Raw genomic sequence first — 25,327 nt, 5'->3', positions numbered from 1 at the left:
GAAAGAATGCACTCATACATATAGAAACACACACACAAGGTTCAGTACATCTAGAATAGAAACAGCCTCGGGCCTTCACACAACTGTAACATACAACCAACCCGACAGCATGTCACACAGGATTGTATGTGATTCATGACAATGTGTGTGTGTGCGTGCGTGTGTGTGTGTGTGTGTGTGTGTGTTGTGTGTGTGTGTGTGAGTGTGTGTGTGTGTGTGTGTGTGAGTGTGTCATGATATGTCTGCTTTAATAAGCGCTGTACATCCCTGGTGGTATGGTTGTGTATCCCATTCGACCTTTGTACATCTATGTGAACCAAACCTGTTTGGGGTTAGGCAGGAGGCAGTTAGCTTAGCTTAGCATAAAAGCTGGAAGCAAAGGGAAACTGTTAGCATTAATCATCATAAAGCTAAAAAAATAACACTGTAAAAAAACTAGCAGCTGGATAACTCAGCTTAGCATAAAGACTTGAAATAGCTAGCCTGGGTCCAATAGTAACAGAATCCACCTACCAACAGATAAAAAATGTTTCCATTTAATCTCTGATTGGTTACATCCTGGAGGGTTTTTGTTTTTTTCATGCGTTGCAATGTGCTGACAATCGCTGTCACAGCAGGCACCAGAAAATTCTGAAAACGAAACCCCTCAAAAAATGTCAATAATTTTGTTTGGTTACTTTAATAAAACTTTGTTTAAACATTCTTTGATGTCACATGTTCATTATTAAGATGACGTATGACTGCAGAGTGTTTTAATTATTCAAAACATTCAGCAACCAAAAGCTGATGTGTGGTTGCCTGGCAACTGTTGTAGAGTTGAGCCCTGAACAGCGTTTGTGTTTGACAGCACAGATGTTTAGTTTGTGTCCTACCTGGGGGAGATGTCACAGCCCTGCTGCATGAAGGCGCCGAGTGAGAACCAGAGAGAGTTAAAGATCCCAAAGTCATTGGTGTGTTCTGGACTCTCTTTTTCTTTCTGCTGGTTCTGGTTCTGGTTCTGGCCTGACACATAAAATCAAACAGAAAACCGACAGATGAAAATCCAGTTTCACGCATTACAAGTAAATAATGATGAAAAAGGATGATGATACCTGGAGAGTGAGTGAGCTCAGAAGAAGAAGTCGGCAGAGCTCGTCGAGAGCCGGAGGAGGGCAGAGTTTCATCTTCATCATCTGAGTCTTCACCCTGCCATTCATACGGACTGAATCGACTCACCTGAGACAGAGGGACACACCAGTATTATCAGCCATGCACAAGAACTAAACACAGCCACAGCTGTTTTAGTCTCCGCTCCACACATCTATTCACACACTCCCTCACCAGGAAGAGCACCACGCTGACTCCGATGTAGGCGAAGACGATACACATCCAGATTTCGTAGGCCAGCGGGTCGAGGAAGGAGAAGACACCTGGTTTGGACTTGGTGGGTTTCTTGATCATGATGGAGATTCCCAGAGACATGAAGGGTTTGGTGAAGTCGATCACCTGCTCGCGCACCAGAGTGATGGTCAGCGGGGCGACTGCAACATCGGCCTTCTGCAGAGACAATTCAGGATGTTTGTGTCCTACAGATTTGATGTCTGTGGTGTTTGTCGTTGGCTTCAGAGGAAAATTTATTTTTTATCCTTCATAGTTTCAGTTGACATTTTAGTCAAAATGTTTTGTCTTTTTTTTTCTCTTGGGCGTTTGTGAGTTCGCATCTTTTATGAAGGGTTTCTTGTTTTGCTGCTAACGTGTTTGGGAACACTCTGTTAATCTAGCTGAGATCTTCTCTTCACTCTTGTGTTCCTGTAGGCGCTTTGGACAGCTTCTAGCTGATCTGCTCAGTCAGTTGTGCTGCTATACTATAACGCATAAAGTTGTCAGTTTGCAGGTCGGGTCGGGTTCAGGTTTTAAAAAATCCTAAACCATGCATCATGCACCTCTGTTATCTCTTACTAAATATGATGTTTTTCAATGTCAACCTGACATTTTCGTCCTGTCTCGTCAACAAAAATAAAACATTTCATTAATTTTCTAATTATCAAAGAGTAGAATTTTAAGCTCATCATCATCTCATCATTGTCATAACAAAGATTGCTTTGTCAGATTTCTTTTAAGGTAAACAGTATTTTGTTGACATATTTTGTTGTTGCATAAATCTCTAAGGTAATCATATGATGGTGATAATAAGTCGTTAACGAAAGGTTTTTTTTCCAGCACTAAACTTGGCTGACTGACAGTAAGAACATCTGTTTGTTTCTGTTTGTCTCACATCGTCTCCTTTTTGTTTTCTTCTGTTCATGAAGTTAAAACATTTTAAGCTCAGGCTTCACTTCACCACACATGATTTCCAGATGGTTGTTCCCATTTGCATTTTTCTGTCTCTGTTTGCATTGTTGTGCTTTCTGTAACACACCTAGTGTTTTATCATATTAAAAGTAACTTTAGCTCTGATTTGTTCTGTCGAGAAGTCTTATCCGGCTTTCAACAACAAAACACACTGTGTCCGTCTGCAGCTTCCTGTTAAGTTTTTTACTAAATTGCCAAATCATTGTTTGTTCAGGTCGACAACTTTCAAAAAGAAATTCTGAACATGTGCAACTTGTTAATGAAGATTTGTGCCCATCAGAGTTAATGATCTTTTTTTTTCTTTTGTTCTAATTCAAAGATCTCAGTCAAAGCAAATTCACTTTCTGCTTACATGTTATTCACAACAGAGATCCTAAATGTAACACTTTTATAGCAGCGGTTCATCCTGTTTGTTTTGTTTTTGTATTTGTTTTGAACACTATAGATTTTTTTGTTACTTACCTGTGAGTGACTAATGAATAAACCCTTTAAATCCATTAAAAACATCTTCTGATTCTGTTTTGGGGACCTGACTTGACTACCAAGGTCTTTATGACATATCCATCAAATCTTTCCATGACATCATGATATTTTCCATCGAGGTCAAGAAAAAAAGTTTAGAAAAGGACAGAGGATGTAATGTTTTTGACAGAAAGACAGACCAACATGTTGTTGGTTTTTGTCTTTTCATTGGATTTGTTGATTATAAGATAAAACATATGGCTGCAGAACAACAGCTAAAGAAACATTGTGGTTGAGGTCTGGTCACACTCACCCCGTACACCAGTTCTCCCACCATGCCGTTCCACATCTTTGTTTCAGCATCTCTGGCGCCGTACTTGCCGTCACCCACCAGCTCGAGGCGGTAGACGAAGCCGACGTGTTTGGCGATCTCTGCGGCCAGTTCAGCGCAGTAACCTTCGTACCTTTCATTTCCTTCAAACTGCTCGTGGTTCTTCTTCAGCATCATGTAGGGAGCTTCCTGTACAGAGAAACACGGCAACATTTTTATTCCACATTGAGGTTCGATGTAATCACTTTTTTTATCTGTAAAATAAAATCACATGAAATTTAAGGTACGCTGTGAACATCATCATGTCTTCCCAGTCTTACCAGTATGGTGGTGACTACGTATGTTCTGTTCTGCAGACCATAGAACTCCTCCACCACCGGCTTGTAGACAGCTGTGTTCACGTAGCCTCTCTTCTCGTTCCAGTAGCCAATCTGAACATAGAGCAGCAGCGTTAGCATTTTTCTTCTTCTTCCCTTAGAGCTGCTTTCATTGTCGATCAGTTCTTTTTTTGTTTTTCAGTTTTATCACAATTAAAGAAAAACAATGAGCTTTTGTGCATGTTTTGTCTTGTTTTTTGTAAATACACACTCGTTCTGAATTTGAGGCAGCAACACGCTCCAATAAAGTTGTGACAGGATCAACAAAAAACTGAAAAAACACCTGTTTGAATCATTCAACTGGTTTATTGGTAACAGGTGATAGTATCATGACTAGATATGAAAGGGGCATCCTTGAAAAGCTGTCATTCGCAAACATGGATCGGGCAAGGTTCACTACTTCAAATAGTCAACGTTTGTCAACATACAGTTTGAATGAATTTCTGGATTTCACTATCTACAATCCATAATATCATTAAAAGATTCAGAGAATCCAGAGAAATCTCTGCACGTTAGAAGCAAACCAAAACCAACATTGAATGACAATGGCCTTCAACCTCTCAGGCAGCACTGCATTAAAAACCAACATGATTGTATAAAGGATATTACTTTATACACCACTGGACTTGGGAACACTTCAGACGACTTATTTGAACCCAAGTTCATCTGAGATGGACTAACAGAAAGTGTGCTGTGGTCTGACATGTAAAATTGATTTTGGAAATAATAGACGTCATGTCCTTCAGGATGAATTTACATTTAACACAGCGTCACAACTTTTTTGTAGTGAGTGTTATAGTGGAAAATCTTCACCCCAGCACTCCCAAGATCTTTTTAGACTGAACTAAAACATTCTACGGACACAAACACTGATACATCGCTTTATAAAAAATGCAGCTGAACGATGACGTTTAATAAGCTGTTAGTTTCTGGAACTATCAGTGAGCTGCTCTGGTTGTTTGTCACACCTTAACTGGTTCCACTGAAGATAGCAGCTAACAGTAAACCTCCGCGCTGTCATAAACTGCGTAATTATGCATTCTATCACAATGATAACTCCATAACATTGTGTGTTGTCTGATGAAGGTTAAAAGAGAGCTAAGAGTCTGCAGGTTTTTATACCAAAAAAGCGCTGCAGAAGCTGATTTCACTGATGATCACACCTTTAATCAGAGAAGAGGGAGCTAATTATTGAAATGAGCTGATGTAGTGAAAACCGGCAGACTCCTGACTCTCTGCAGAGCGTGACTCTGCACCAAACTTCTGTAAGAGTCAAACTCGTTTAACAACAACAAAAGATCAGGCAGCAGCACCTTCCTGGGCCCGATGTGGCTCAGCTCCATCACATTCAGACTGTAGTTGGTGCGATGTCCTCGCTCATCGAACTGAACCCAACCCGTCAGCCCCCGCAGACGGACCTACAAACACACACACACACTCCACATGTCACGCATCAGTGTGTATTAAAGTGTGGATGCTCTATATTTGTGTGTATTTGGTTACCTGTTGCAGGGCTCTCTGTATGTCGATGCCCTGTCCCCAGGGGGCGGGAGGATTTGCCAGACACTCGCCAGCATTGCCACGGCGAGAGATGTCAATCCGTTGCCTACGCAGATTTTGAAAAGCTGTTGCCATAACGCTGACGCCATCGTAGGTCAGAGCTCCTGTGTACTGAGGACAACAACAAGGTTCACTGTATTATAAATAAATAAATATAATATATCTAAATATATAAATATAAATATTTTTCTGTATGTTAGTTATTATTATGTCCTTATTAGTGGTGGGGTCCACCATTTCCACGTTGGAAACGACTCAAATTAGCTCCTGATGTAAAATGTTCCTGTTAATAAGTTGATCTGACTGATATCATGGAAATCTGTACTTTGTCTGATGAGTCCAAATTTGAGAGTTTTGGTCCGCCCTTAATGTAGCTGTAAGATGCAGAGAAGGTAAACAGATGATATCTACATGTGTGGTTCCCACCTTGAAGCACATAGGAGGAGATGTGATGTTGTGGGAGTGTTTTGCTGGTGACACTGTTGGAGTTTTATTCAAAATTCAAGGCACACTTAACAACAGCATTGTGCAGAGACATGCCATCCCATCTGGTTTGCGCTTAGTGGGACCATCATTTGTTTTTCAACATGACAATGACCCAAAAAGTTATAAAAAGTCCTATTTGACGAAGACTGACCTGACCACCACAGATACCAAATCTAAACCCCCAAAAAAACTTTCAGGATAAAATGGACTGTGCAGTGAAGGAAAAGCAGCCAACAACTGTTTAGCACCCTGGGGAACACCAGCAAGACAGTTGGAAAACCATTCAAGACGACTTCATGAAGCTGATTTAAAGCCAGGGGTGTGCAAAATTGTCATAACAGCTAAAAAAATCTAAAATCTAAAACATATTTTTCTTTGTTTGCACTGTTTTTGTTTACCACAAAATTACATACGTGGTATTTCATAGTTTTGATGTCTTCAGTGTTGATCTACAATGTAGAAAATAATAAAAATAAAGAAGAAACACACAATAAGAACTATGGACTATGGTTCTGTATACAATAGAAAAACACTGACAGTGTGATATTTGTAGCGGGTGTGTACCTTGAGCCTCTTGCGGGCCAGTTTGAGGTCTTTGCTGTCGAAGTCCAGCCAGTCCTGATTGATCTTCTCCACAGCTGGATCGGACAGGTTCACCAGCTGGAAGCCCGTCACATTTGGCCCGAGCTTTTCAAACTCTGTCATGTTCAGGTCCATGAACCCCTGTCACACACACACACACACACATATCATTTCACGGTCTGAACTCTTCCTGCACACACTGTATTCATGTTTCTTTGAGTCAATAGACAGACTTACCAGATTGGCCAGGATGTAATGGTAGTTCTTCAAGTTTCTCCTCTGGGCTGCAATCTGAGCAGGAGAAAAGTCAGAGTAAATGATATGCTAATTACATTTTTCTAATGTTTCTAATGATGATAAAAAGCACCCATTACACATTCATCACGCTCATCTGCATGTGTGTGTGTGTGTGAGTGTGTGTGTCCTCTCAAACAGCTGCTAATTGGAAAACTCAAATTTGTCTTTGAGGAATTAATTGCCCGTCTTCACTATCAGGAAGAGATGGAAAGAAAGAGAGAAGGAGAAAAAATAGGAAGGGAGACAGAGAGAAAGAGAGGAGGGAAACAGAAGGGAGGTTAAACAGAGGATGAGGAGGTGGAGAAATAAACAGCTGTAGAGAGGAAAGGAGGAGAAAGAGGATGAGGAGGAAGCAGGTGTGGGGTCCCTCTCAGGTCCAGCTCCTAATGAGGATCAGTCGATGAACGCTCACTAACAGCTGGTCTGCAGCCATGAATGCTACTAACTGCAGGAGGACGGAGAGAAGAGAAGAACTCCTCCTTCCTCCTTCACCTGTCCTCCTTGTCTACCATGAGAAAACACTACCTATGGCAGCCTCAGCTGTACTTAGTAATCAGTAAATATTATCATGCCAACAGGCTAATAGATGCTAAAATGCATTTCGTTGACTCATTTTGTTGTCATTGACTGAGTGCAATGACAGTAAAGATGAATCTAATCTAATCTAAATTTGGTGTTTATTTTACTTCACTTTGTCTGTTTGTGTCTGTAGATTTCACTAAAAGTTAGCATTAGATAATGCTTCACTTGCATATTTAAACATTTTAGAAAACACAAAAACTAACTCAGCTGGGGAAGTTTTATGGTCATAGCTGTGAGTTGAAATTTTGACCCTGTTCACCTGTCAGCTCAGCTCAGCAGATCCGAAGCTGCAGCTGATGCTTCACTTTGAACTAAATGAACCAAATCAAATCAAAGTAAAGCCGAGCACCTGATATCTTCACCCCATGAAACTAAACATATAATAAACAACAGCTTCATTACACAGATCCAAAACACCACCTGATACTTCAGCCTCTGTCAGCCAGCTGAAGTTCAGCAGGAAGACAACTTTCCCAAATGATGGCTGGTTTCTGGCCAAAGCTCACACATCTTTTCTTTCTTGGCTCTCTGCTGCTGCCCTCGCTCTCTCTCCTTCTTCTCCTAGTTACAAACGTACCAACTAAAACTCCCTAATATTCCAAAAACATCCTTTCCCCCACTCTCTCTCTCACTGTTCTTTCTCCTGCCGGTCGATTATGAGTGAAGCTGAAATCAAAGTGTTTGGTATTAAATTCAAAACACTGTGAAAGCAGCTGCAGAGCAAAAAGATTCAGCAGGATACCCTGCTGCTGTGAAGGCGAGAGAGCAGCGAGTGTAAGCAACACAAAAAAAAAATCACAAAATCACTCAAAGTTTGATGGAAATGAGAGTGTTGCAGTGAGTGCCAAGACCCGGCAAGACTTTTAACACGGCAGCACTGCCTGACTCAACAAAACAAACCAGTCCAAGAAAACTTCAAGAACCTTTTTCATTGCAATGTTTCATAAAATACAGATAGCTGCACTGACGACTGCTATCATGAATGACTATGAATTTTAGTTCAAAACTTTAAAAAAATAATCGGAGAATCATCAATAGAATGTGAAGAAACAACATCAGTGTTGACATCATGTCAAAGATTGGCAATGTTTATTTAAAAGGCTGCAGAGTTTTGGTTCATTACGGCACACTTCCCTGCCGGGTAGAGACAAAAAAATACCTTGCCCTGGCAGCCCAAACTCCCGTCTCCTATGTGCTTGGAGTATAAGTTTAAAAGGTGGCCATTTTTTTAAATATTTCACCTTTAAAGAAATAACTGACTGAGCTAATCTTTAGGCAAGATTTAGGATTCAGGATGTTTTGTAGTGATAGACTGTGAAGAAATTAAGTCCACTGTGATCATCATGTTTGTTTTTTGTCTTTTGTTCAGGCTGATTTATTAACACCAGGGTTGGTGAGTGTTTTACCAGGTTGAGGATGGAGTTGAGTCGTTCCAGCTCACAGTCGATGATGATCTGAAAGTCTTTCTTGTAATCCAGATCTGCCAGCAGCTTGATGAAGCCTGCTTCTGTCAGAGTGTCCAAGTTCACAGAGGTCACCTGCCAGCTCCGCTCCGCCGCCGTGTCCAAGATCCTCTGCAGCACCGTCAGACCTGAGACAGAAAGAACACGGGAATCAGTGTTTACATCAGTTACCTGCATGCTAATGATTCACGAGGACAAGAGATGATATCACTAGCTCTGATAACATCGGGACATTTCATCAGTAATTAAGATGCTTAAAGTAATTAATTTGTCTCTTCTTTAATCAGATATGCTGTTATAAGAAATATGTTTGTTTTAAAAAGCTATGATTATTTAATGAGAAAGCTTTGTGATCTAACAAGATAAAATGATGTTGGTATATTATGTGCTAAGTGTTAGACTAAGGAAAGTTTCTTCTCTAATTTTGTGTTTCTGTAGTTGTTATAATGAGCTTCTTGTCTCGTTCCTGTATCGTCTAATTAAACTGAACCCTGCGGTGTTTTAATCTGTTGCTATGGAGATAGAGACTCAACCCAAGGATGTATCGTGGTTAAGTGCTTGTAAATCCTAAAAGACAGACAAAAATATACACTATTTGAAAAATAAACAGTTTGTTTCATGTATTAATGTGAGGAAGGTTACGTCAGATGTGTGTGGAGCGATCAGGGATGGATTAAAGAGCCATGAGGAGACTATCGGAGTGGCAACAGTTGATCCGTCATGTGACTTGAACGTTCATTAAATCACAACTTATTAAAAAAAGCATTTTTCATCTCCCATTCAGAGCATTAACTGTAGAAAAAAGGAAAAACAGTCTTCAAGAGAGAGGAAAAACTTTCTTTTAAAGGAACAGTGTGTAGGATTTAAGGACTCATATTATTATTGTTGTATTATTGTTATTACTGTGGAGTTATGTAAACATACTGGCCTTTAAAGGGTTAAAAAAAAACCCCGAAATATATAATAAAAATAATACATAATATAATTAATATTTGATGTGTTTATTTCAGGCTGAAGTAGTTTTAAAGACTGATCATTTGAAGTGGAAAAAAATATTAATATTCAGCAGTTTACAGCAGCCAGACAAATGCAATAGGATATTACACAGTCCTCTTGACGGTTAGATCTGACAGAGATTGCCCTCATTTTGATATTTTCTGACCTGCTGCAGCAGACTGAGAGAGAGTCTCTCGACCTGTGTGTGTGTCCCTAACTGTTTTTGTAGGAAATACATGTGCAGATCATGATTCGTGGTCTGAATGATGTTCTTCGACATATTACCAACCATTCTGCAGCTGTTATACCACCAACAGAAAACAGCCTTCACCTTTGCATAGTCATGTCAGTGCATTCCAGCTTAAATATTCACTATATCAGCTGCAATATCTGTGATTTACTCTCCTCTGAAATCAATTTCAGTCTCAGTTGTTGTGCTCTAAATGTAAATCAACATTTTTGCTGCGGACTGATAACTCTACTCAACATGTCTGCTGTGTTGCTAACAGATGGCTAACATATAACCAACACAGATATGTTTCATCTGAGACACTGAGGGGTGGATTTGAAGAGGCAGTGTCTTCTCAAACTGAATGTCAAGCTGTTTTTTTTTTTTTTTTTTTTTTTTTTTTTTTTTTTTTTTTTTGTTTTTTTTTTTTGTGGAATCAAATCATGTCTGCTGTCTGCTTCAGGCTGGACTTGGTCCGGGTTCAACTTCAAAAAGCTGCTCTGCACTGAGACAGACTCATGATGGTTTTATTTTTGTATTTAAGTGGCCTGATTTGAATAAGAAAAAATGAATATTGGTGGTGATGATGAATCGTCTCAAATGAGATTTATGTGAGAAGCTTTTCAGGGTGAGCTTCAGTCTTTTATCTTTCACACTGTCTCCTCTCCTGAGCTGTAATCCATTATTTAAGTAGAAAACCTGACCTCACACAGACTGTCAGCAGAAACATGATACGGCAACTTGGCCTCATGATAAAAACCTGGAAGACCTGAAGTAAGGAAAAACAATTTTCCACAGCACTGCTAGCGATTCTGTGAGGCTGTAAGGCAACTTTCTGTGAGTGTTTTAATAAATCTGTGCACATATAAACCCCATGTTTGTACTAGAGGAGAAGTCAGAGGATCAACAAAGTCAGTAGGATTCATCCCCAGGGCACAAGGAATGTCTACATAACATTTCATGGCAATCTTTCAAATAGTTGCTGAGATATTTCAGTATAGAAGTGGTGGACATGTATATAAACCATCTTCAAAAGACACAAGCATATAGCATATCTAAGCATATCTAAGACATTTTAAAAAGTAAAGCTACCATGACTTTTGTCCTGTTTATACATTGGCCCAGAATAGTTTTTGTGGCAGGATGGAAATAATCTTTTAGTTCAGTGGCCACTTTTAGATCTTACCACCATTTGGCTGGTGGCTGGGGCTAATTTTGTGCCGTTTAGTGGCTACTGTAGTTCCACCTTCACGCTAAAAAGGAGGGGCCTCTAAATCCTACACACTGCTCCATTTTCCTCTAGTGCGTTTTTACAACAGTTTTAGCTCTGTTTTAAAATGCTACGAGTCAACATGCAGAGTAATCACATCAGCATTTTACAGCACACACACACACACACACACACAGACCATTTTCAATAGACAAGTCAGCAAAATCCAGACAGACTTCAAAGAGTCGAGACGAGCAGAGAGACACAGTGAGAAGAGAAGTTCAAACATACTGTCTGACACACAAACACAGGCAGTGACACCTCCTCCAGGGTTATTACCGCAGTGTGTCTCAAAGTCACAGCACAAAAACTGTGCACGTGTGCGTTCACTAACTGTACTTTGAGTTACATCTTTACTCTGGAACAAAAAAAAAAGACAAAATAAGCAGATGAAGATCACATTAATATCCCATGATCCTGACTGTTCATGAACACTGTCATCAGAAAATTTAACTAGGGAGAGACAAAAAAGCTAGATAGTAAAAAGTACACAGCTCCCCTCGACTTTATGGAGCTTCATTGTGAGTTTCAGCTCATTGTTTCTCTGTCCTGACTTCTCTCAAAGCTGTAAAAAGTCAATGTACACAACGTACAGAGGGGCGCCGCCATGTTGGCTGTACTGCTTCTGCCACCTCCCGGTTAATCGAAATATTAGCAACAATGTGAATCATCAGTGGACCTGAGGCGGGCTAAATGACACCTGGGTGCTCAAACAAGCCGTCTGTAATTGCACCTACTTGTCAATCAAGGTGGTCACGCTGTTAATTATGCAGAACTTTAAGTCTTAATATAATTTGAACAGGTGAGTTATATAAAAAGGAACTGCAGTTTTTAGCTTCACTTCTTAGGCACTGAGGTGCAACCCATTTTCATTAACTGATGTGTAAATCTTCATTATGTGAACAATTAACGTTTCAGGCTATGAACTTGAGAACAGCTGGTGCAACCGGCTCCAAAATATTGGACCTGATCCGGATGCACTGAAAACATGAAGACCCAATCTGAACTGTGGTCGACATATACAGACTCTCACACAAACACCTGCAGCAGCAAGTCGTAGAAACTAATTCAGAAAACAACTTAAAGTTTCATAACATCTCATAGGACTGCATTGTTGAGCTGTCCACATACTTCTGTCTGTTTTTCTACTCTGTGCTGGTGCAGAGCTGAGGTATAGAGAGGAGAGGAATGGACGCCGAGGATACTTTGCTCATAATTGCTACGATGTGACAAGAGATTATGTGATGACCTCTGATAGGTAACTGCTCATTAGCATCCACACAGTGACAGTGTTACAGCTGCTGTGAAGAGCTCAGCTATACAGAGCAACACACGCGCGCGCACACTTAGCAAAACAAGTCAAGTGTGTGTGTTAATGATAATGTATAACCTTCAATTAGAGATACAGCAGAGCAACACACCCACACTGGCAGAGAGAGAGACAGTCACTAATACTGAGAGAGAGAGACAATTAAAGAAAAAAGTGTCTGAGAGAGACAGAGGAGGGAATATAGATGTTACTCTGCTCTCTGCGTCCGATTTACATAAACATCCTGCATGAATTTACTATTAATGGAGAGGGGAGAGGAGAGGAGAGGAGAGGAGAGGAGAGGAGAGGAGGTGGAGTTGAGTGAATGAGGAGGTGGAGAAGGAGAGAGACTCTTCATCAGCGTACCAGTACATTTCCATCTCTTTTCCATCACTCCCAATGTTTTTTTTTTGTTTTTCTTACAGAGAATTACAGCATCAGCCTCTATTTGTCCTCACACGCTCATTAAGACAATTCAGTCTGTCTGATACAACACAGGGCCAACTGAGAGCCAACATGGGGCCAACTCAGGGAAAATTCAGGGGCAACACTGAGCCAATTCAAAGCCAACATGAGGCCAACTCAGGAGCAACATGTAGGGAACTCTGAGCCAACACTGGCCTCATGATAAAACGGGTTATGTTGGCCTACACTTATTCTGTTTTGCTGTTGCTTTGCCTATAGATCAGAGGAAATGCTAAAAGTCACAATGATGTGGCCAAATTTTTGCCTGAAACCATTAAATGGACCAACAAAACTTCCGTTGTAATCCGTTTGTGTATGTTTTGTTTCCTACTATTGTTTTTCTTCCAATTTATCAGAGAGCGGCGGTGGAGAGATGTCAGGAAACAAGAAAGAGAGAGAGCACCTTTGAATCAGGGATGATAACATGTCTATGTTTAGCAGGTATAATATTTACCATGTCGACCATCTTAGATGAGCTTATAGCATCCATGTTTATCACTGTGTTACTGAAACATTCGACTAGTGACTGCAGGATCAGCAGTCAACCACACACACGCACACACACACACACACACACATACACACAGTTTCATGTTCAATTACACATGGTCTCTGTTCATGCGAGTTGATGCTTTCCTTTCCCTGGTTTGTTTTTCTTTAACAGCTGCTGTCCGTCCGTCTCTCCAGTGTTTTGTTTTTAACCAATGGAAGAAAGGTCAACTAAGCACTGTGCCATCCAGTTCAGCCACGGTGACCAGTGGAGGTTAAACGCCTTGCTTAAGAGAACCTTGAAGCCAGGCAAGAAGACATGAAAAAGAGCAAAATAAGAAGAAAAACTGCAGCAGAGGGAAGAGAGGAACATGTAAAAGCTTTCTCGGTCCTCTGGATAGTACAAGGAACATGAGAGGAAAAGGTGAGAGGGAGGAAGGAAGTGACCAGATGTCTCTTAAATAAGAGATTTTATTGTTACAGTAGAATTAAGAAAGAAAACATGGATGCAATGTACATCCAACAGCGTCTTGTTCTGAAGGGTAATTACTAACGATTTAAGGTAAAGTCAGTAAATGTAGATAAATTATCATTTGAAAAGATTTGAACATTTGAAAGATTGCCATTTAGCTTCAGTCTTTAGTTCGCAGTACATCTAACAAGCTCTGTGATTGGATGTTACTAGCCTAAAATGCACTTTGGGAGTCGTAGTTGTCAGTTTCTATGTCCACAGACTTCTAGTATCTTTGACTCTTTATCAAAGAACCAAATATTTTATAACACACTGACCATAAACCTTCAGAGTTTCATGTGCATCCAAGACTCACAGAGATAGTCCGGTGTTTTAGGACCAGAGGAAGTTTTTGCAAATATCTAAGATCATTATTATTTCCTCGCTGCTGCAAACTGGGAATGAGTCGTCTGTCGTCCCGTTTTGAGGGAGTTTTTATCTCCTACTTCAAATTAGGTATCACAAGAACAACCTTGCATGACATAAGTGTAAGTTGACTGGTCGAACACATGAGCCAATGCAGCAACAGAAACCGCCACTTTTAAAACCCTACATAAAACATTATTCATATAAACAACGACTCGTACGGTAGGCTTAAAAAATGGAACACAGACAGATGGACGGACAGTAAAGTCAAGGCTTTAGACAGCAACCACCTTATGTGCCTTCAGCATATGTATCTGTGATTCAAATGCAAACAAACAAAAACAAAAAAACCTGAAGGTTCTTCCCAGAACTGTTTGGACAGAAACGCCTAATGTTTATGAAAAAATTATCCAGATTTTGACCAGAACCAGAGGATCCTGATACGACAAATGAAACGACAAATGAATGTGACTCATCTTGGCTAATCTCCATTTTGGGGGTTGACAGTGACCCAAAACAATCAACCACGGTGATTAGATTACGCTGATTGGCTTACAGGACAAAAAATTTGCATAAATGTCGGTACAAAACTTGGAAATCCAGTCAATAAATGTCTGAGAGAAGATGAACAGAGAGGAAGAAGTGGAAGACAATCTGAGGAAGGTAAGGACCAAAGTTAAGAAGAAGGAAAGACAAGGAGGCCCAAGAGAAGAAGCAGAAGAAGCGAGGATAGACTGAAAAGCACTGTACTTCACTTCACTGTAACTACCGTATGTTTCCAGAAGTCAGTCATCGTACAGCAGGCTTTACTGCAAGGCTGTATCCATGGCAATAAGACATAGAGTAATAATTATGGGATGAGTCAGGGACGATCATTTCACATCTGTATGTGCGCGTAATCATTTGTGTGTGTGTTAAATAAAGGTCAAAGCAGATTTGCAAGTTCATTATGTAATAAATGGTTGTTGATCTTGGATACATCTGTTCAGAGTGTCCACACACACACACACACAGACACGTTAAAATACATTAGAGAGTCTGTTGCAGCGAGTCGTATACCAGCAACCCAGCAGAAAATAGACACTCACACTCAGCAATGTTTACTGAGAGGGGAGGAGAGGAGACGAGACGAGACGAGACGAGACGAGACAAGACGAGACAATAGAGGACAGGAAACGAGAGAAAAGGAAAAAAGAGACAAAAAGATAGCAAACAAGTAGAGGAGACAAGAGGGGAGAGGATGGAGTAAACAGGGAGAGGAGAAAAGGGAGGAGATGGGATGAAACAAGGAGAGGAAACAAGAAGAGAGGAAACAGGGGGAGAAGACAAGAGAGCAGAGGAAAGGAGAGGAGGGAGGGAACCAAAGAGAAAAGGGAGAAGGGAGGAGAGGAGTTGTGATGAAACAAGGAGAAGAGAGGAGAGAGGAAACAAGGGAGGAGAGAGGAGAGGAAACGAGGGGAGAGAGTAGACAGTGTAGATAGTATATTAACAGTATAGTAACTCCTGTTTCGTATAAATCGTTGTTCGTACACAAACATGTTCGTTGATTGTTCTCTTTAATCGCCACCAGGGGGCACTGTGCTGTGACGTACACATGATGGCGGACAGACACTAAAGCTCTCAGCCTCAGGAAAGCTTCTCCGCCTCCAAACACATATCTAATGTCTCCTCTGCAGATGTTGAGGAGCTATAACATCAGACAGACTGCACCGCCGGGGCAGACGGTTATGCCCTATTACGCTGAGTAGATTTCCACCAATGGTTCCTGGGCAGATGTAACAGGCAATAAGCTTAAACAGGGTCTGCCACCAACCGTCAAATGGATCATAACATCAGATCACAGGCCGTGGGGGGACACTGGACCGTGCTGAGAGGGTAGAAATGACACAACTAACTGCCCTTTTTGTTAATTCCCCAACTTTATTTGTTTGTTTGACTCGTAGAGCTGGAGGTGACTCACAGGAAGCTTTCAGTGAATAATTCAAAGTTTTTTTGTCTCTAAGTGTGATTTTTTTTCTGGTGGAGCTTCTGGCTGACAAGCAGCAGCAGATGAAGACCAGCTCTGAGACTTTCCTGTCAAACACCATCATTATGTTCGCTGACTTTTCTGCACTTTCTGTACAGCCGAGGGTGAAGAGGTGTCAGAGGTAAAAAAAAAAGGAAAAAAAGAAAAAAAGAAAAGAAAAAACTGCTGTAGGTGTTCTGCAAAAGTTGATGTGCCTGAATCTGTTTTTATTCCTGTTGCTGATTTTTTTCTTTTTAAGTGTTTTCATTCGCCTGTTTTTATGCACATTTTCAATTTGTGCAAAAAAAGTTTTTACTCTTGTCTCGAGGTGTGAAAAACGTTGAGTGGAAGATTTCACTTCCAGTGAAGAGCTGAAAACGTTAGATCTGTATGAAGCGATGAGGGGAAACCATCCATCCACTTCCTTCCACTTATCCACAGGTGTTTCCATGCTAGATGGGTCTATGTAGCCCCTCCAGCGGTTTCTGGGTTTGCCTCACGATCTACCAGTTGTACATGCCCAGAAAACACCTCCAAAGGAAGGCGCCCAGGACGCATCCTAATAAGATTCCCGAACAACCTCAGCTAGCTAGTTTCAACGCGAAGGAGCACCGTCTCTACACCGAGCTCCCTCCAAATGTCAAGTCGAGTTCCTTGACTCTTGTATCCGCGATCTCATTCCTTCGGTCAAAAGTTTTTACTCTGGTCTTTGAGGCGTGAAAGTTGTTGTGTGGTTAAAACCAGAAACATACTGAATGAATAAATGATTTAGTTTATGAATCATGACTGAGACTTTCTGTGAAGAGCTGAAAACATCAGATCTGTGTGGAGACAAGTTAGGAAAAGTTTTCCATCGTTTGAGCTTTGACTGGGACTTTTTTTAATGACCTTGTCATCTCGTTTAATTGCACAGACCAAAGAATTAGCTCCACCAGCTATTTATCCCCATGTGTCAATAAAGACAACACCCAGTGACCACTTTGACCTCAACACATCCTCACATCACACTTCCTGCATTGCAGTTGAATGCTGCCATGGTACATGAATCTCTAAGATGCACATAAAAGTCATGTGTACTGTATCTTGAGTCCTCACCTGAGTCGGAGCTGTACATGTAGACAAACTTGGTCCAGTAGAAGTGCTCTAGCAGGGCCATGAGGGGCTCCTGCAGCTGGGGACGCAGCTGTAGGACAAACTGGTTGTTGGTCTGGACGGGGAAAGACGGCGTGACGAAGCAGACGTGCAGAGAACCGCAGAAAGACATCAGCATGTTGACCGTCCGCCGGTTGTACAGACCCATGATGGCGTACACGCCCTTGGAGAACTGGGAGCAGACTGGGACAAATGAGAAGGAGAAAAGAATTGATTTAAGTTTGGAGAAGGTGACACTATACTGAATTATTGACTGGTGAATAATGGTGAATTATTTTCAGCTACAAAGGTAGGATTGAAAATAATTTTTCATAACTGGAAGAAGTAATGGGAAAAAAATCTAATTTTCAAATTCGATTAATCATTTAACCTATGAAAAGGCCACATTTAAGTCTTCTAATGTCTTGTTTTGTCCAACAAACAGTCAAAACCTCAAAGAAATAGATCATAGAAAGGTAAAACAGAACAAAATCGTACAATCTGAGGAGCTGGAATCACATTTTATATTATAATATTTGGCCTTTTTGCTTTGAAAGAATTACAGAAATTAATGAATGTTGATTGTGTGTTGATCAACGCATGAGCAAAGTAGTTTATTATGAGTGTGATAAAACTAGAAGCCACCACAAATATTACATTTAAAGAGAGAACTGCCCTTAAATATGAATATTTAGTATTCAATAACAAACTCATCAAGACGAGAAAGAAAGAAAAAGAAGAGACAGTGATGATTTAGAGATTTTAAAAAAATGATTGATGAACAAAAGTTGGTCAAAACATAAGATTATGTGCTTCATTTAAATTTCAACTCATACCATTTTCAAGGTATTCCAGGACTTCATGTTTAAATACTGCTATACCAGCTGATATAACTAAACAAAAAATGATCTATGAGCCATATCGGCAGATACAAGGATGGGACGAGCAGGCAGACTGCAGGTGGTCTTTGTTATGAAGAAAGAAAAGCTACAAGTCGTACAAAAAAAACAGAAACATGTCTTATTTGTTCTCCACAAACCGAACTGGAAAACTAGCAAAGACTGGAAGATCAGTCTTCTCCTGTGACCTGTGTTTTAATGCCTTAAGTCCTTCTACTGCTTCCAGTCTAGCGTCCACAGGGAATAATACTCTCTTCCCTCCATCCTCCTCCTCTCTTTCACCTCCTGTCATCATCCTTTACATATTTCTCTTTCCAATAATGCCTTTTGTCTTGTTGTCTGTCTCGTTTTCAAGATCCAACTTTCCTTTCGTCGCTCTAAAATCTAGAAAACTAACCAAAAGTCAAACAAATCTCATATGTTAAACTAAAGAGATGGAAACAAGTAAATAAAAACACATGCATATCAAAAATATACTGTACACATTAAAATAAAAATATAACCATGTATGTACAAAGAAGCTAAAAGCTGTTTCAGCTGTAAAGTGCAAGTATATGTGCAAGTGTTAATAGTACTAATTCCCTCATAGCTTGTTTATCGCGTTAACAGCATTTGGTATGAATAATGTTTTTAATATATTCGTTATGGCCAGATGGTGACATTTCAGATGTTGTATTTAGTCCAAACAGTGACGCTTGCTTCATTCTGTCACATTTTTATGTTGATTTTCTTTTTTTAAATCATCTCCTCTCCAAGTCTCTTAAAACAATACTGTCATTTGTCATGCATGTTTATTGTTTTATCTGCTTTTGTCTATTTTTCAATCTGTATGCTGTAACTCTGAACAGTCAAATCTCCTCTAGCGCATGATAAAGCGTTCTTATCGTCATGGTAGACATAATTTCAGCAGCTCACTTATCTGTTACTGTGTAGTTGATAAAGTTTGCTGTTTCACACAAAAAAAGCCTCCACATGATAAATCCCCCTTACACACAATGGCTATAATCAAATTACTCTTCACGCAAAGCTCCTTCACAGACAGGGATTAAGTCTTAAGACAAAATAATACTCACTGCTGAGGCACCAAAAGTCATTCACTGAATCACTGTCTTGTTTTATGGTCTTCTGGGCACAATCCAATTTAGTAAAAACATGTCCCTGTTATCTGTGTCATTGCCCTGAAAATCCTCATTTGGACGAAAACGAGGTGAGTTGAGGAGATGCATCCAGCACGGATAAGTCTGATAGGCTGAGACACCTGTCAATCAAACAAACACCTCGAAACATAGTCCTCTTTATAGGGCTTAATGTCCTGAACATCAGTACAGATATTATGTAAATAAATAAAAAGAAGTGAACTTTCAGTCTGAGTGAAGTTCAAGCTGCCTGTTATATCATCAGGTCTCTGGTGTGCAGAATTTACATTTTATCCAAAGTGTGATGTTACAGTAAAGTGCCCTTTTTTTAAAAAAGATGTTCTATTTTTTGCACAGGCCTTTTGCCTTTATTAGACAGGCCACAGCAGAGAGAGGCATGACATGCAACAAGACCCCAACCAGAATCGAACCAGTGGTGTTGGGATGTGCATCTGAAGCGCTGGTCCATGAGGAAGTACCCAGAATAAAAAGCATCCATCCCCTGGAGGAGGATCACTCAGCTTTGCAATGAGCTCATGACAACCTGGATAGTAGATGCTGATGTGGATCAAAGACTGAGATGGATCAAACAGTGGAGAGGTAAAAATATCCACTAGGACATTCATTAGAATAAGTAAAAATAAAGATTGAATTCATTTTTAGGGCAAGGCCACTTTGGCCTTTGATAAATACAAATTTATTGGGGCATCAGTGTCCAAATGTAGGGCACTGAGGCCAGAACCACCCAACAGTATTACTGTTTCTGCTCTGTAGCTGAGCTCAACCTGAACATCTACAGCAGTAAAATACAACAAAACAACAAAATACGTTTTAATAATTTAATTTACATAATTTTACCTTTTGCTTAAATAATAACAAAGTCATTAAAAGAGCTCCAATTGAAGCTCAAATGATGGATGATGGAAATCAAACAATTTCATGATTCGTATTAATGTGATGAAGGTTACAGCCTCCTCATCTCTCTGCACAGATCTGAAGTTTTCAGCTCTTCACTGGAAGTAAAAATTGACGTTTAAGACGTCATGTATTTATTTAGTCTGCTTACACTGCACTTTGTTACCAACTTTTCCACCTCAACCAAGCATGAAGACATTTTTTCTATATTTTCATTTGTTTTTTCCACTCATTATCTTTTTTTTTATTGTTTAAATTTTACCATGCAAGTTAAAACAGGTGGATTGAAACAAACCTACTGGCAGTTAACTGATGCCCTGATCCAGAGGAAATGAAAGCACTGGAAGAAACTCTCATCACATCGAGTCAATATTATCGACAAGGTGGACCGGTATTAGTTCAGGTATCAGTTTCTCATTTAATGGGCACTTATCCAAACTAAGGGGAAACCTCTGTGGCTGTGAAGTGAAGCCAATGTGTGAAGTGCCAAAACTGCAGTTCCTCAAACGGCCACATGAGGCTGGCTACAGAACGGCCTCTTTAACAGGTGGGTACCATTACTGCTTGTTTAGGCTTCTTTCAGCCTGGTCCACCAACGATCAATGTCTTTGCCAATTATCAGATTAGACGGGAGGTGGCACAGACAGGTTTGCCAAGATGGCGTGGCCACCACACTGATCTTCACTTCTCTTCAGAAACCTGTGCGTGATGTCACAATACGATGTCTATATTTATACTGTCGATGATCCAAACACTACTCTGAAGTAGTATTCAGAGCTAAAGGTATCCCACATTTTACACCAGGTAACCTGTTGGCAGTAAAGCGCCTCTAAATTAGGTTGACGTGTTGGATTTAGCCTGAATATCATTATTCTTAATATCTAAACACAACAAAGTGCAAATTATCTTACTGTAATTTTGCACACATATCAACAGGACATGCTTCTAGATAATTATTTATTGCTTTAAAGTCAAAGGTAAAGCTCATCTTGCTTCATCCCTCAAAGTTTCATTAAAATCAAACTTTTTATCCATCTAAACCTAATTAAATTAAACGAACAACAAATAAAATTTCAATAAATTAGTATTAGATCAGCCACATACAGTAAGTGTTGACACATGTCTGTATCTATTATCTGTATGTGTGTGTGTCTGTCCTTGGTATAGCCTCAGAGCACTAACATGCTAACAAGGCTGGTCCCTCTGAGCAGGCTCACACTGGAAATAACTCCTCCCCGTGGGGCCAAGCTATCATACTAACAATAGACGCCTGCCTTTGGGGCAAATGCTATCATGCTAACGAGGTATCTGTCTCTTAGCATTAGCGTGGCTGTCCCACTGGGACGACACAGCGCTCCTTCATCAAAGAGGGTCAGGCGGCAGAGAATCGACAGATGTTGTGAGCCTGGGGAATCTTTATAGTTATTTGTGTTTAGGTCAACAGTATCCTCGTGACGGGGGTCCAGATGTTGATACGAAGCAATGAAGCGATGCTAAAACTGCTGTTCTGTAATCAATGAGCTGTGTGCGTACTCATATATCTTATTCTTGTTACTTGATCTTATTTAGTTATCTTCCTATTTAGCATATCTTCTCATGTAACTTTAACTAACATGTTTTTGAAGTCTGTTGACATATTGACAAGTTGACAAGTTTATAAAAATTAGGTGGCGAAATCGGGTAACAATGAGCAGTATTTTCAGCTCCAGGACTGTGGGGGCCTGTCATGGGCTGAATGTGCTGAGGCACACCCACTCTTTGAAACACTCTGAATGAATCTCTATCTCTCTGACACCCACTCTTTGAAACACTCTGAATGAATCTCTATCTCTCTGCTCGGCGTGCAGGGTTATGCTTGGGGTGGCCTCAGTGTGTCATCGAGCTGCCCCTTTAGGACCGAGCACAAAATACTGGACTGAAAACTGGGGAAAAACTGTTTCAGTAATATATCGTTCAAAGTCTTTTCACGTTTTCAGCAACTATTTGTCAACATATTTAATGAATTTTGAAAGAAATCTCAGAATTGCCTTCACAGGGACTGTAACGTCAATAGAAGAAATATGTGAATTTGAACCGTTGTCTACTTCCTCTGGTAATGACCAAACATACAAGATGCAGTATATACAGTGAGAGCTCTGCAAAACCAAAGTGAGAGTCATTATTCTCAACAAAATAATGCTCTTTAGGAGCCTGGAAGCAAACTAAAATATTCATTCAGATGCCTCAATGAAGCTCCCAGGAAAAGCCTCAGGCATGAAGACATAGAAGCCAAACAGTGTGACAGGATTGGCATCTGTCACGTGATGGCCCAAAAATACTTTTTCCCACTAGCTTACATACATGTGACTTGTTCTACTATCTATTTATCCAATAACATTTGGAAAATCTAGAAAAGCGCACAAGTAGATAATTTTCAAGTTTTCAAGTCACATTCAAGTTGGAGGCAGGTGGAAGTCTTCATACCAAGAAACCAAACTTCTTTTGGCTTCATGCACCACTGAGCAGCTTCCATAAGAAAGAATTGAGCCCCTCATCCGATGATGTACGCAGTTCTCTTCATCAGCAATGGACTCACTACAACTGCTGGCCAATGAAATTGAACCAATGACCCACCAAAGTTCCACCGACGAGCTTTACAATAGCTCTTCAGAAGCCTGGGAGTGATGTCATGGAGACTATATCCATGTTTTATACAGTATATGATTGCAATCAGCAACTAAACCACTATATGCCACTAAATCCTTCAGACTGCTACTTTAAGAAAAAGAAAATTTGAACAGCCACAGTTTCGTAAAAAAAATTAGATTAAAGATGGATAAATATTGCTGATAGTTTAATCAGATACAACAAACAAGGACACTCATCCAAACATGGCAGAGTCTGAGCTGACCTCTCCTCATACTCACTGAGGGTCCTCGAGTCAGACATCTCACTCCTCGCCACCTGAGGCTTTTAGACGGAGCTTTATTTAAACACAGCCCAGAGACGACACCGAACGCCACAGGGACCCCAGCTGAGACCGAGTTTACCCACTGAGCTGTTTGTCCGCCTGACACATCCGTCCATCTATCCATACTGCAGATCTGTAATAAGCAATAATCAAGACTAGAAATGGGCATTCGCGGGTAATTGCAAGGATGTCTATGAACCAGAGGCTTTCACCATCATCATCCTGTGCTGGCTCTATTCACGACAACCCACGTCTCAACTGTTCCTCGGCTGAAAAGACGAGACAGGGCGGCCCGGAGACACACATTCAGAGATCAGGTCACTGTTTCACTCTGTCGTTCTGCGTTCCCGTCACCGACACTTTTAGCTGTCGCTTCCCCCAGAATGACATGCAGTCAGGTCAGAAACAGGATGAGCTGTAATCCCACCAACAAACACTCCGTAGTGACATTTATCTTTGCTGTTTGTTTTTGTCTGAAGAGACTTACATGTGAGTGCAGCGTTGGATTCATCTTGAAGTCTGTGACATTACAAGCAGCCAAAAATGACAAAGTCAAAGGTCACAAACTGCAGACAGAGTCTCTGCCTCCTTAACACAAGAACCGCCAACAGGTCATTGTTACCCTGCTGGCGTTTTCAAACGCATGTAACTCTACAAACTTAAACATCTTTTAACAAAATCTAACAGTTGGCTGCTCTTACAAACCGAAAACTAACAAAAAAATAAAACCCAAAAGCCCATTTTTTCTCCATTAAATCCTCGCGGTTTGACGATAGACTCACGATGAACCACTAAAGACCGACCGAGCAGTGATCTTCTCCTGATTGGGTATTTCTTGATTATTATTAAAGGCTGCACTTCTCCCTGCTGCTTGAGGAAATATTTATTTTCTCATTTGAAAACAACGTGTTTATGCTTTTAATTTGTGTGTACTTGATTCATTTTTATAGCACAAACTGCTTCAGTTGCTCGTTATGCTAATGCTCTTGATTTATTATTATTGGATCATTTTATCCAATATTTCCTGTTCATCAGCTGGGAGGGTGTGAACGAACTGTGTATATTTGTTACGTAATGCTGAATGAGATGCTACATCTCAGGGGAATATCCTTTATTTTAAAGTGTAACCGCACCTCCAAATTCTGCTTGCCCCCTTCGTCTGATGTATTATCTAACATCCGGAGCAAATGTCAAAAAGTTTTCTAGCTTCCTGGTTATGCAGCCCAATGTTTCTCCATAGACTTGAGATCACGTCACAGATCTTTAAATGCCTTTTCTTAGCTCGAGAAATATAAAACCTCCATAGATAAAAACAAAAAGAAAGAGAAAGAGCCATAATTGACCTTGGTTTTACAGATGTATCTTTTAAAATCACAGGGTTTCATGTCAGAAGAAAGACCTGGCTGGCACACCTAACCAGTTAATAAAACAGAAAAATACAAAAAAAAAACAATACACAAACTGGAGGCTGTCCATTTACTTTTGACCAGATATTGTAACTTAGCTAGTGTAACAGTAGCTCAATGTGCGTCTACCAAATCATCTACAAACAGAAAATCAATCAGGGTAGATCAGTTCGGATACAAAGACCAAATCTGTGGTTCTTACTGAAACCAGCATGCCACCGTCTCAACCTCAGGCTCTAATTAATGTGTTTAGCAGCAATGCTAAATAATAGATTAAATGGCTGCCCTCCTCAGGGTGATAAACCATTCATACACACACACACAAAACCTAACACAGAGCATACACACACCCACTGATTCACACACATTAAGTCTGAAGTCATTTAAGCTGCTGCTGCCTCGAAGGCATCAATGCAATAATAACCTGCTGAGAATGCAGCTCTGACACACACACACACACACACAGTCGCAGGTTCAAATCCCATCTGTCTGCTCAGAGCCTCGTCTCCGTGTCTACATTTACATTTCAGTCGTCCACAGAGATTTACCCACGATTCATCCCAGAGGCAACAAATCAGAGCTGCACACACCTCTCTCCATCCAAACCACACGGAGCCAAAGTAACTGCTGCTATTCAGGCAGTAGAAGAAGAAAATCAACGGGTGGTTTACTGACTTTCTGAACTGAAGTGGCAGCTGAGAAAAGCTGAAAGGACAAACTCGTCACCGACAGTCTTTTCAGAGTTGTCAGGTGCTGAAACTGAAGTATGATGGATTTGA

At 40.4% G+C, this 25,327-nt stretch overlaps 1 protein-coding gene across 3 annotated transcripts in view; it reads right to left on the bottom strand.

Annotated features, from left to right (window-relative positions):
- The window catches only part of gria1b (glutamate receptor, ionotropic, AMPA 1b), a 62,312-nt gene that overhangs the window by 17,752 nt on the left and 19,233 nt on the right, over positions 1–25,327 (bottom strand). For all 3 annotated transcript variants that reach the window (XM_019276216.2, XM_019276217.2, XM_019276218.2), the window contains exons 3-13: positions 17,207–17,446; positions 8,415–8,599; positions 6,367–6,420; positions 6,112–6,270; positions 5,005–5,172; positions 4,815–4,919; positions 3,445–3,555; positions 3,107–3,313; positions 1,321–1,536; positions 1,092–1,215; positions 873–1,002 (exon numbers count right to left, since the gene is read on the bottom strand). In XM_019276216.2, the coding sequence (XP_019131761.2) occupies positions 873–1,002; positions 1,092–1,215; positions 1,321–1,536; positions 3,107–3,313; positions 3,445–3,555; positions 4,815–4,919; positions 5,005–5,172; positions 6,112–6,270; positions 6,367–6,420; positions 8,415–8,599; positions 17,207–17,446 (1,699 nt within the window). The remainder of the gene's footprint in view (positions 1–872; positions 1,003–1,091; positions 1,216–1,320; positions 1,537–3,106; positions 3,314–3,444; positions 3,556–4,814; positions 4,920–5,004; positions 5,173–6,111; positions 6,271–6,366; positions 6,421–8,414; positions 8,600–17,206; positions 17,447–25,327) is intronic.

This window comes from Larimichthys crocea, chromosome XXII (assembly GCF_000972845.2).
Source record: "Larimichthys crocea isolate SSNF chromosome XXII, L_crocea_2.0, whole genome shotgun sequence".
Classification (NCBI taxonomy): Eukaryota; Metazoa; Chordata; class Actinopteri; family Sciaenidae; genus Larimichthys; species Larimichthys crocea.
This window is presented reverse-complemented; position numbering and strand designations above follow the sequence as displayed.